The sequence below is a fragment of the Lepisma saccharinum genome, chromosome 8 (assembly GCF_977018435.1).
Source record: "Lepisma saccharinum chromosome 8, izLepSacc3.1, whole genome shotgun sequence".
Lineage (NCBI taxonomy): Eukaryota > Metazoa > Arthropoda > Insecta > Zygentoma > Lepismatidae > Lepisma > Lepisma saccharinum.
Genome location: NC_139236.1, coordinates 45,534,258 through 45,547,008, shown reverse-complemented (window position 1 = coordinate 45,547,008; position 12,751 = coordinate 45,534,258). Strand labels below are relative to the sequence as shown.

Genomic DNA, 12,751 nt, shown 5'->3' with positions numbered 1-12,751 from the left:
GTTCAAAAATGTTGAGTTGAATTCAATATGGCGGACGTCCGCTTGAAACACACCAATTTGGTAGAGATCTATGACCAATACCTCAGAAGAGGTGTCAATGTACTGATTAGTAACCATGGAGCATGTCGCGGTTAGGTGGTAAACACAGCTCCAAGTTGTTTTATTTTCTACATTCAATAACAAAATTGTTTGGATTAAAGTCATACAGTTGATACGGGATTGAAAGGTATAAATATAATAACAATCTCAAATTTATTGATACCGTTAACTAATTGTATCTGGAGCAACGATTTTATAAAAAGCTGATTCACACACCTGGTTATAAAACTTGGATGGATTTTGTCTGAGAAAAATAATATTACAAACTTCTTTACCAAAAATCAGAGAATATTAATTGTTCTCATATTAAATAATATATGCCCGAACTACAAGGCTGTACTATAGGTCTTTTCAGTTCTTACGGCGGGCGCTCTAGAAGCAGGCAAGGGAATTGAGGAACGGAGAATACGCAGCAGACCAACCAGACAACAGTGGTGGCGCCAAGAGATACAACGTGGCGGAAATAAGTACTACGTGAACCTCGTTCTACAGGCTGCTGCATTTCTTATCACTCTGGATTGTTCGCTTCCCCCATCCCCACTTCCCTTTCCAGCTTCTAGAGCGCCCGCCGTAATAACTGAAAAGTCCTATAATTACTGTTGGAATTAACATTTTAATGCTGTTTATGATATGCACTAATTACTTGTTTTTATTAACACGTGCATAGCAGTTTTAGGAATCTCATAAGCATGTCTGGATATATCTCAATATTTAGAGCAGTTATTGTCATGAACACAATAACAAATCAGGCTGTAATAACAACAAACCAACTTGATGAGTAAAACCTCTCTTCTTATTAAAAAAAAAAAGCACTAGTGATTATAATGATGACTCTAATAAAAAATACCATTGTTATTTTAATATGCATTTATTATTATTATTATTATTATTATTAGCAGTAGCAGTAGCAGGAGTATTTGTACTCGTGTCTATTCATTTGTGGTTGACGTTCCGCTATTAAAGCCACTTTAAGCATTGACGGCCATTATGTATTATAGTTACCCCAATTAATGTTATTTTAATGATTAGGTTTTTAAAAAAATATCTATGATGGCCGCAATTGCAGTTTATTATCTTTATGCATGATAAAATATTCAAATTTAAATAAAAACGGCCGTGTGCGTTTTTTGTATAATGACACGCAGTCTGTTAAATATTTAACGGTAGGATATTGTACATTTTACATAACTTCTAACAGTGGAGAAAGGCCTGAAACGAGAGTTCAGATTGATTTTCCTAAACATAGAAGAAGCTGTTGCTAAAAATTTAGGTCTTACTACGGTGTTCTTTAGTTTTATAAACAATAACGAATCTGTGCCATGTTTGCTGAGTGCAAGTGGACTTTCAATGGGCGACAGTTGTTCACACAGACACAGCTGTGACAGCACATTCTCAAAACGTCTGGCCTTCAGTTAACCATATGTAGCACTCCGGTTTCTCTCCTAAGCTAATGTCACCTGGGAAATGATTCTGTAATCTCTTAGATAACTACTGCTACTTCCAGCTTCCGGCGACTGAACTATAATTTCAAGCTGATACCATGCTTAAAGACGTTGGAGCTGCTAGTAGGGCAACAGGAACGTTGGCATCAAGTGGTAGCTCACCCCATCTGTCCATCGTTTCATTGAAATTAGTGATATCTCAGGCCTCGCCTTATAATTCAAGTCATTCATTCCCCCAATAATAGAATACTGTTCGCCATGTCGTGTCCCACTAAGCTCTTCAGAAATGATTCTGTCCTTCACTATCCTCAAGCGACACGTGTCGCCTGTCGCGGAGGACATCCACAAAATACCTCCCCATGTAACCATAACATTCCGATAAAACATTGTTTATATCTCGATCATCCAGGATTCTTTTTTTCTATAACACTGGGGAACAGTGAAATTGCGGCACAGTGTTTGAGAGCTAATTTAGGGCAATTTCATGCTGCTGAATAATGATATAATAATATATTTCCTGAATTGGCTCTAATTTATGAAATAAATGCAACTAAAACAAAATGGCGGAAACATAAGATATACATATAAATGAACTTCCAACAACAATTTAATATTTCTTTTTGTGATTACTATCATTATTATAAAAATAAATGTATATAGGCCTATGATCAAAATAATTAAGAAAATATGTACACAATGAAGTCACAAACTATGTGAAACGTTTTCTATACGATTTCCTGCTGTATTGCTTTTTAGGACAATCCCTCTGTAAGCTCCAACAGTGGTCGGCTATCATGTGGCGATCCCACCGTCCCTGGTACCTTTCTTCCATTATCCTTATATCCTGATGGAACCTTTCTCCCCGTTCTTCACTAAAATCACCAACGTTCTCAGGGAATCTGTCAATGTGGCTATGTAGAAAATGTATCTTCACACTCATATTAGCTCCCAATTTCTCAAAAATTTTCAACATATTTCCAACTATATCGGGGTACTTTTCTGCTCTGTGATTCCCCAAAAAGTTTTTGACGACTGACACAAAGCTCAGCCAGGCCTCAGATTCGATGTAAGACATGTAAGTTGTAAAATTGGCATCATTTGTAAGTACGAATTTGTGGTCGTCCGTCAAAGATTCCTGCCTTCAATTTTTCAATACTTAGTCCTGGAAAAGTGTGGCATATATATTTGAAACAATCACCACTTGTATCTAAGGCCTTGACAAACTGTTTTATCAACCCAAGTTTAATATGCAGTGGCGGAAGGATGAGTTTGTCCCTATCTATCAGCGGTTCATGAATGATATTAGCTTTTTCCACTAATATTTTCCCTTGGGGGCCAAACTTTTATTGTCCAATGCTTTTCTCTAGCACGACTATCCCACAAACATAGCAAACAGGGATATTTTGTGTACCCACTTTGCTGTCCTAGTAAAAATTTCACCATCTTGAAATCCACACACATGAGCCACTTATGTTCAGCATATTCAATTTTCTTCTAAAACTGTTTTTATGTTTTGGTATTCTTCCTTAAGATTTGTTGAGTGTCCGATATATTGCCTAGCAATGCTTCATAAGTTGCCTAGCAACAATTTACAAATAAATAAATAAGTTTCTTATGGGAATTTCAGCCCATTATCAAATTTTGATATTACCGAGAAAAGCGTAGAGTAATTTTACCTCTTACATTTTCCATGGTGTGTTTATTTTTATAACTGGAGTCAATTCAACTGAACCAATCATACAATTGGCAATCACAGCTGTTTTGTGTGCTGAAACTGTTATTAAACTTTATGCCGCAAAATAAAATCTTTTTTTTGTTCCCCAGTGTAATCTTTCTGGATTTCTAAATTCACGACAAGTGGCATTCTTTTTTAGGAGAAGAGTTTGTAATTTTCTGAGCAACCTTAGGAAATCTCCTTATGAAATTTGAAATCAGGATACACATTTCAACAAGAGGTTGACGAGACCTCAAATTAAGTTTACAAGCAGTCATCCCAAATGGGCAATTTTCACACAGAAACTGCGTCATAATTCTTCAAATGTAAGTGACAATCGTTCCACATTAGCTTGCAATGTTAATTGTGCATTATCCATTGGCTAATGCTTATTAACTTTACTTATTCTAAGACTACGTTTTATTTATTGATTGATTTACTTTATTTTACGTCGCTTTTCTGCCACTTTTGGCTAATCACGAAGGTGAGAATTGGTGATGATATGATGAAATTTGTGGAGGGACACTCACAAAAAAGACTTTTGCTAAGGCCGTAATTCCAACCCAGAGCCGGTGGCGTCGCAGCACGCGGTGCTAACCAATCCCTCACGGAGGTCGACAACACCATGTTTCGAGGGTACACCTCTTCTCTCGCTTTCATGTGACCAAATTTCTTTTCTCGACAGACCTGTGATTTTACTGCAAATACTGTGAGTACGGCACCCCTAGGAATTCTATACTAATGTTTGCTCCACTTTCTGCACTGGGACGACTTATAGAGTTTTGGGCCATTGCTATGAAGCTCTAGACAATGAATAATGCCCAGTTAACATTGCATGCTAAGAAACTACCTCTGTAAAAGGCTTGTAGCTTCACGTGATAGGATGTAGTAGAATCTCCCAGGATATTCATAAAAGGGATTTCCACTTTTCATGTACAGGACTGGACCTACAGTTAAGAGTGGGATCCAGGGTGCGAAATCCCGGGGGGAATTCCCCCCCCCCCACCAAAGATCTTGTCCAAAAATTTCCCCCTCACCAAACGTTTCCTGGAGGGAAAGTTTTTGTTCAAGCAACAAGAAGACAAACAATTAGTTTTGAAGTCGAATATACTTTACGTTTCTCATCGCCTTTGTCAGCTACACAAAGTATATAATTAAAACACGTAAAACCGTCTAGATGTGAATTTTATATAGGAAACTATTATTTTCTTAATGTCTCTTAATTTTTGCCCCTCTCCCTAGTGACGCAAATTATTGTTCGTAGCATTAGTAGGATATTAGAATCTTCAATATGCAATCAAATTTTGAATGAAGGACAGGTGATATAATTCATTGTATATTTTAAAATATAATTTAATTATTTAATAATTGACATACATTTAATGACATCATATGTGTATATTATGTGTGTGTCTGCTCTTCTTTGGTAATCATTTCCACAGTTAGCCATATTTTCCCATATTCGACTGTCTTGTTTCTTGTTGCTTTTTTATAGGCAAGCTTGGCCGAAGATGACGAATGAACTCCATCCCCTACCAAACAGGCTGAGAACGCCACTGGCTGGATGTTGTTTTTCAAGGCCTGGCACGGAGAGAGGAGAGGGGAAAGTATCTCATGTATACCTCTGGTGGCTGGTAATTACTCCGATGAGAACAAAGATTAACCGTACCGGAATGAAAGAACAGTTTCTATGGGAAAAGTGTTTTGTTTTTAAAAGGATTTTCTTTCCCTGCCCGGAAATAAACTCCTTTCTCTAATGGATTTAAAGACAAACTATAATGATTAAGTATACAGCCATAACTTAAATACTTACCCATTTAAACCGGAATGTTAAGTTTAAAATAAAAGAAATGGCTCATTTCGTCAAGTAATGGGATAGATTGATTGATTGAGTTGGTATTTTAAGTCCACTTTATGCACAGTAAGACTAATCAGGACTGGACCTACAGTTTAAAGTGGGATCCGAACCACTATGTGTCCCCACCGGGAATCGAATCCGGGACCCCTTGAATACAAGGCCACGACTCTATCACTGCGCCATCGGAGAGGCCCAAGTATTGGGATAGAGAACAGCCATATTGAATGTATTGGAAATATGATTTACATGTAAAGGGAGATACGTTTTGAACGTGAAATTATATTGTAAACAAATTATACCTAGGTATGTCTATGTGTTGGGGGGATGAAAAGTGTCATAAATTCACGTATCGCTGATTATGGCACCACATCACTGGCGTACGCAGAGGGGGGGCTGATGGAGCTGCTGCCCCACCCGTAATTTATTCGAAAATCAACATTTTCAAACAAAAACAGTGAGAAACTCGGGAAAAAACAGAATGGTGAATGTAAACCTTCCTTGAAATGACCCTCGATTGACATTTTTGAGTGTGTAAATATCTAAATTTACGTAATATCTTATTGTGTATTCCGCCCCCAGTAGACCCAGTAGAAAGCAGACATGTATTGTGCACCTTCAAAATTCCAGCTCCTCCCGGAAAAAAAATCCTGCTTACGCCAGTGCACCACATAACAATACACACATTTACATTGCTAAATACATAGGAATAACGTGAGCATATCGTCGTGTGAGAACAGAGGGACGTAACTTCAATTTATCAAATTTGCAGGAGAGGAAATAATTTATTCTTAGGAATATATCTGACTTTTACAAAGAGTCAGTAAATTGGAGATACGCGACTCAACCTTACTGCTTCGTATTAGAAGTGGAGAGATGCATCGATCTGACTCCAAATAGTTCTTCAGAGCAGTTTATTTAAACAAAACCGAAAACCTTATTTTTTGGAGTTACGTGTGTGTGTGTGTGTTTTCTCTCTCATATATATATATATATATATATATATATATATATATATATATATATATATATATATATATATATATATATATCAGGAGCGTATATTCTAGGCTAGCTAGACTATCTGCGAAGCGTAGAGAATAAAATACAGGAGAAATATCGATCAGAAATTGTAAATATTATTATTCATATCAGTGAGATGATGATGGTAATTCTGGAGTTGGCAACCTGATTTTTTGTGAGTTGGCAACCTGATTTCTTATGAGTTGGTAAACTTATTTCTATTCATAGCCTAGGACCACGTGACATGGTCAGATAGCCCACTATACGCTGATATATATATATATATATATATATATATATATATATATATATATATAGCCTATATACAGGACTCACATCGTCAAATATATAATAATAATGGGGCCTCCCCGATGGCACAGTGGTAGCGTCGTTGCCTTGTAATCAAGGGGTACCGGGTTCGATACCCGGTGGAGGCACATAGTGGTTCACTGTAAACCACATAAACTGTAGGTCCACTCCCGATTAGCCTTACTGTGCACAAAGTGGACTTAAAACACCAAATCAATCAAAATGTAGTAATCACGTGAACATAAATGTAGCATACTTATAAGAAGATCATCATAAAATAACTATGAAATATGTTAATAATAAATATGAAGGAACGTGGCCAAATAGCGGTCATTACACTTGCCGACGAAAATAATGCTTTTAGGATTTTGTACCCAAGCCTTCTTATCGCCTGTGACAACTCTGAGTTACTCGTATGGCAAGCATATTGCGACTTTGTAGTCAGTTCTTCGACCTTGTTGTTTGTTTTCTTGGTTGCGAGTGACTATTTCTTAAGGTTAGTGATTCCCATTGAGCTACACGGCATCTGTGATGTGTCCCTTTTCTTGTCGCAATATTTGAGTAGACAAGCACGGATCTTTAAGTTAAGTACGAGATTATAGCTGTACTGTGCTCTTAGGATTGTTTAACTTCTAGTGCAAATATCAGCCAGTGCGTGTCTCTCTGTTTTCTGTCCCCGGAAGTTGCGATTTGGTTTCCAGTTCTAACCATCACCATGGCCATCGTAAGGAAACGGTTTCAGTCAATAGCAGGAATGCCAACCACAAATAATTAGACACGACGACTACTACTATTAATAATAATAATAATAATAATAATAATAATAATAAATGCATATTAAAATAGCAATGGTAATTATTATTATTGTTGCCGATCTCCGTGGCGGAGTGGTTACCACAGCGCGCTACGACGCCAGAGGTCACGGGTTCTAATCCCGGCCTGGATACGGGTGTTCGCTCTTCTTTGCGAACGTCTCTTCATCAATTTCATCATATCATCACTCATGATCGTCTTTGCGATTAGCCAAAAGTGCCAGAAAAGTGAAGTAAAATAAACTAAATCAATCAATCTATTGTTGTTGTTGTTGTTATTATTATTATTATCAGTGTATTTTTTCTGGTAAGAAAGGTTACGGTCCTCTTCAAATTGGTTTGTTGTTGTTATAATTTGTTATTGTGTTCATCATGAGAACTAGCCTACTCTAAATATTCTGGTATGTTCATAAATGATCGTACATCCCTGTAGACAACACACATAGACATATTTCTTTCCTTAAAATAAAATGTTTTAGTTATGACCTATAAAAGGATGTCGGTTTGGCGTACTTTTGCATACCGCCAGTGAAAGAAACACTTAATAATAATAATAATAATAATTATTATTATTATTATTATTATTATTATTATTATTATTATTATTATTATTATTATTATTATTACATCCAAAGTAAATACATAAATACAAGATCTATGACGTCTGCCATTTCAGGAAGTTGGGTTCTCATTTTCATCTGAACCTAATACACACTGACCGAAAGATATTATTTTTTCTAAATTTCCAGACTGCCCACCGACAGGAGACAAATTTAGAACGAGAACTTTCTCTTTTATCCTTCGTCTATGGTTTACCAGAATTTATGGAACAAAGGATGGATTTTGTATAGTGCATTAACTAAATAAAATGGATATCCAATGTCGCAGCATGAACTGAGTTCCGGCAGCAAAGTGGGACGGAATTTAAAATGAAATATCTGAGTACCCCAGCAAGCAAAGATCGAGGGCCTAAGATTCGGGATATAACCGCAACCATAGAGAAGATAATTTTATAAAATCATCTTCTCTGTGCCGTAACATTGACGCCATCTTGGATTCAGGTCAAGTTTCTTCAAATTGGTAGGGGATCATATGATCTCAGAAATTCATTTCTGCAATCAGATTTGCCATATGTGCTGCTGAGCACAGAGCAAAAGGCGTTCTGAAACTTAGATCCTACGAAGAAGTGATAAAGGAGGCTTTAGAAAAGACACTTTGTGCACCCCCGTTTTACTTTCAGATTGCCTACATTATGTTTCCCGAGCTAGTCGATATCTGTGGAATGTTAGCAGGTGAAAGGTCTGCATTGGACGAAGACCAAACCATACAGAAGATTCGCTCAGGCTGTGGCATAAATCGCCACAGCCTCGTTAACTGGAAATAGTTACAGTTTATGGACTGCACTGCGAGGAGAAGGTGTTGGCATCTCCACCGTCTGAACAAAAGAATTTTGGACTCTGACTGTAAACAAAGATACAGGAAGTGTCCCGAATTCTTTTTTTAAGAGTTATTCGGTAACTTTTTAACTGGAACAAGCCGGCTATCAATACGTTTGCTAGGCCAAAGTCACATAAAAGCTTTCATCGTTCAATCAATATCAGTAAAAAAAGGGAGGGAAGTGGTGAAATAGAAAGATAATCAGAACGAAAACGGTTCAAAATATATTTGTTGTCTTCCTTGCGGAGAATGGAAAAAGAAAGGAAGTGAAAGAGAGTGAGAATAAGAAAGACAAAGAGAGGTGAGAGAAAGGCAGTATCAAAAACGTAAAGCGAAGGAAAGTTTGGAGAGAGAGAGAGACGAAAGAAGAAGAGAGAAAATGGAAGGAGAACAGAGTTAGGAACAGAAAGAAAGAGAGAGAAAAGGAGGAAGCAGAAGACATATAAAGAGAGAAAGAAGGAAGGACAGAATTATGGACATCTGAGAAGAAAGAGAGAGAGAGAGAAAGAAAAAGCAAAGACAGAAATAGAGAGAAAGAAGGACAGAGTTATGACAGTTGGAAAGAAAGAAATAAAGAAAGAGAATACCGAAATAGAGAGAATGAAGGACAAAGTTATGACAGTTTGAATGAAATAGAGGAGAAAGAATGAATACAAAAGAGATGAAAGGAAGACAGAGTTAATGACAGTTGGAGAAAGAGAGAGATAGAAAAGAAAGATAGAGCAGAGAAAGACAAAGGAATAGAGAGAAAAAGAAAGAGGTGTGAGAGAGAAGAAGTAATGCAGCAAGAGGCAAAGCCAGAAGATACAGCTATACTCACAGAGAGCTACGACAGCGAGAGAAATTGAAGAAAGAGAGAACGAAGCGATATAAAGGTGGCACTGTGCCCAATGTGCCAACATTCCCAGTCAGCTGATACCTACTTTGTTGTGCCACTGAGGCGAGGACACGCTAACTTTAGACGAGGTAGGGAAGTAGCTAAATAGATGCGCGAGGGCCTCCCCGATGGCGCAGTTGTCGCCTCGTACCCGGGTTCGATATCCGGTGGAGGCACATGGCACGTTGGTTCCGCTCCCACTTCAAACTGTAGGTCCAGACCCGATTGGCCTTACTGTGCATAAAGTGGACTTAAAACACCAAATCAATCAATCCAATAGATGCGCGACAATTGCGCTCATAAGAGAGGAGGGAGTAAGGTTAATAGTTTCAAGTGGAGACATGTACATAGTTTTGGTGACGTCACAGAAGAGAGAGAAACGAGTGTCAACGCGAGAGTCTGCTGCAGTGTCTCGGTCAGTTGTGTTGAGCATCCCGACCGAAGTGGGAGCATCTTATAGTTTTCTGATGGACGACACCGGACGCTGTGTAGGGGACAACAAGGTATGTAATGAAGAGCTGCACTCATTAATGTGGGAAGCGAACGCTTAGTAATTTCCCTGTGTCTTTATAATAGGATTTGATTATCTTGCGCGTAGAGCATTTATAAAGTTAATCTGTTCTGATTGCATGATTAATTTTCTTCTTTTTTTTCATTATTGGTTATTTTAAGTCGTGACTATGAAGATGAATGGTGTGTTTTGCGAGCTTCTTAAATGTCGTAGTGTACACTGTCGGCTTGTAATCAAGGGGTACCGGGTTCGATCCTCGGTCACTCTCAGAGCATAAAGAGGACATGAAGCAAATCTATTTTTTTGCGTTGCTTCCCTGACACTTTTGTTCAATCTGCATTTTGTTTACTCTTAATGTACACTTGCCGGCAATAAAAATGTGGCACCTAGATCCTGAAATACTCACTTCTCTGCAAGGCGTTATGTGTGTTGCCTAACTCTACGGCGAAAAGTGGATTTTAATAGCAAATTTTCAATAACAAGTTGTACCACCTCCGTAAAGTTAGGCAATACACATAACGCCCTGCATGGAAGTAAGTACTTCAGGATCTATGCGTCACATTTTTTTGCCGGTTACTGTACACGAAAGAACACTCATGGACTCGAACCCGGTTCACACGGTCGCGAGATTAGGCCACGAAATGAATGTCGAAGACATACATGAGGGGTACGGAACAATGAAAAGTCCATGCCTTACGCAGGATACGAACTAGGTATCCCTGCCTTCGTATCTCTCTACGCTAACCACTCCGACAAGGATAAGAGTTCGAATCCCACGTAAGACAAGAATTCTTGTGTTGGTTTCTTGCTCTCACGGTTTCCGCAGATGACAGAGTAACACGCAAAGTAGTGCATCCAGCGTCGCGGTAGTTTTAAAGTTTCCGTCTTGTAATCGATAATTATCGGATTCGATTAGCAGTAGAAGGGATGGGCACATTGCGTTTCGGATTCTACTTAAACTGTAGGTCCTATTGATCTTTAATAAAAAAAAAAATCAGAAGATGGCCGCGGAATGTCACTTACATCCCCGAGGAAAAATTCTGGATAAACGCCTGAGGGGTGGGGGGTGGGGGTAAGAATGATATGTACAGAGTGTACACAAAAGGTTGAAGAAATCTACTAATGCACCCAGCACGTGCAAAAAAAATGAAAAATTCCTTTAAACACGCGTCTCGAAATTTGTCTTTTTTACTGAGAACTTTCATTGATATTGCCGTTATTGTAGCATAGGCTGAAGCAAACTAAGAATTGAAACTTTCATTAATATTTACTAACTATTAACGTTATAGAGAGGCTAATCCAGAATTTTCCATGTGGGCGTGCAAGCGTAAATTTGATGCGGAAAATTCCATAAATTGGGGCTTTATGAAAATTTTAGGTTTTAGGTATTGTAAAATCACTGAAGTTGGATAAACAAAAGGAAAGAAACAAATCGACTCGTACAGTTACGGACACTGCAGGCTTGTAATGAATACATTGACTTTTAATGGAATCGTTACAAGCCGGCAGTGTCCGCGAATGTACGACGCACAGTCTATGCCCTGCAAGTCCTCGATTCACGATCATGCTCATTGGTATTGAATTGTCTTTGTTGTGCGTGTATATATTATACACATGTTTCTGGATTATTGAATGGGGTGCGTCCTCCAGAGTCCCCTCGCTTTCGACGTCCGTGGGTGGAACATCCACCCTTGCTGCTCGAACGTCGGGAATGCAGATCTCCCCTTGGCATATCAGCCCCGAAGAGATGAATAGCTTTCTTTCTTCATCCAAAGTGGTGATCAAGGGCGCGACCACTTGACGTCAAGATAAACTTTGGGCATGTAAACGAGCGGTTCTTGAAAGACAAAGCCCTTATTCTCACCTCGCTCCCTCCTCGCGACGGTCACCATGCCTTGATATGAGGGTGTAAAGTGTCTGATGCTGTTGCTCTTAATCAACGGGGAAAGGGGTGGTTCGTGAATATATTTTAACTAACTCTGTGGCACTCTTATTTCTTCCACCTGTCCCTATCCTAGGCAAGATCAGTCCACTCCTCACCATCCTTACCAAGGTCCATCTTAACATTGTCATTCCGTCTTCGTCTTGGCCTCCCAACGGGTCCCTTACCATCAGGTTTCCCAACAAGAACCATATAAACTTTTCAATCCTCTACAATGCTTGCTGCATGGGCAGCCAGCCCACAGAATCCTTCTTGGTTTAGAAATCGACAGGGTTCGAACCTGACTCCTCTGGTGTCGTAGCGGGTAACGCTGACCAATCCGGCATGAAGGCGTATATAATACTCAGGGAAGGAACTATTCAGTTATTTTAATCAAAATATGGAATTAAATATTGCGAAAAATTTTAAATTTTATTCTCAGCTTCTCGCCTAGCTAAATAAGTGCATTAGGCTTACAAGGCATTAATAATGTAAAATTCAAGAACAAAATAGGCCTAATTTCTTGGTTCCAAAACAATGATTACCAAACTTTCTTTAAGGGTTGAAACCTGAATATCCTCCTGCTGTTCCTAAAGGCATATTTACTTGTATATTAGCTCAAGTAACGGAAGCATGTTTAAAATAATCAATGGATTTCACCACGAAAGCTTGAGTTTGCATTCTATATGCTGACAGAATGTTAGAATTACAGATGCATTGTCTATTGACAAGATTTAAAACGAGAAAGTAC

The 12,751-nt window shown here is 38.5% G+C and overlaps 2 protein-coding genes across 2 annotated transcripts in view; one reads left to right on the top strand and one right to left on the bottom strand.

Moving 5' to 3' along the window:
• LOC145990981 (proton-coupled amino acid transporter-like protein acs) overlaps window positions 1–12,751 on the bottom strand; it is a 149,839-nt gene that overhangs the window by 65,065 nt on the left and 72,023 nt on the right. The gene's annotated exons all lie outside the window — the stretch shown is intronic.
• Window positions 9,785–12,751, top strand: part of LOC145990979 (proton-coupled amino acid transporter-like protein pathetic) — a 52,929-nt gene continuing 49,962 nt past the window's right edge. Inside the window, exon 1 of the mRNA XM_083126580.1 lies at window positions 9,785–10,071. Within this exon, the coding sequence (XP_082982706.1) occupies window positions 9,910–10,071 (162 nt within the window). The 5' untranslated portion in view covers window positions 9,785–9,909. The remainder of the gene's footprint in view (window positions 10,072–12,751) is intronic.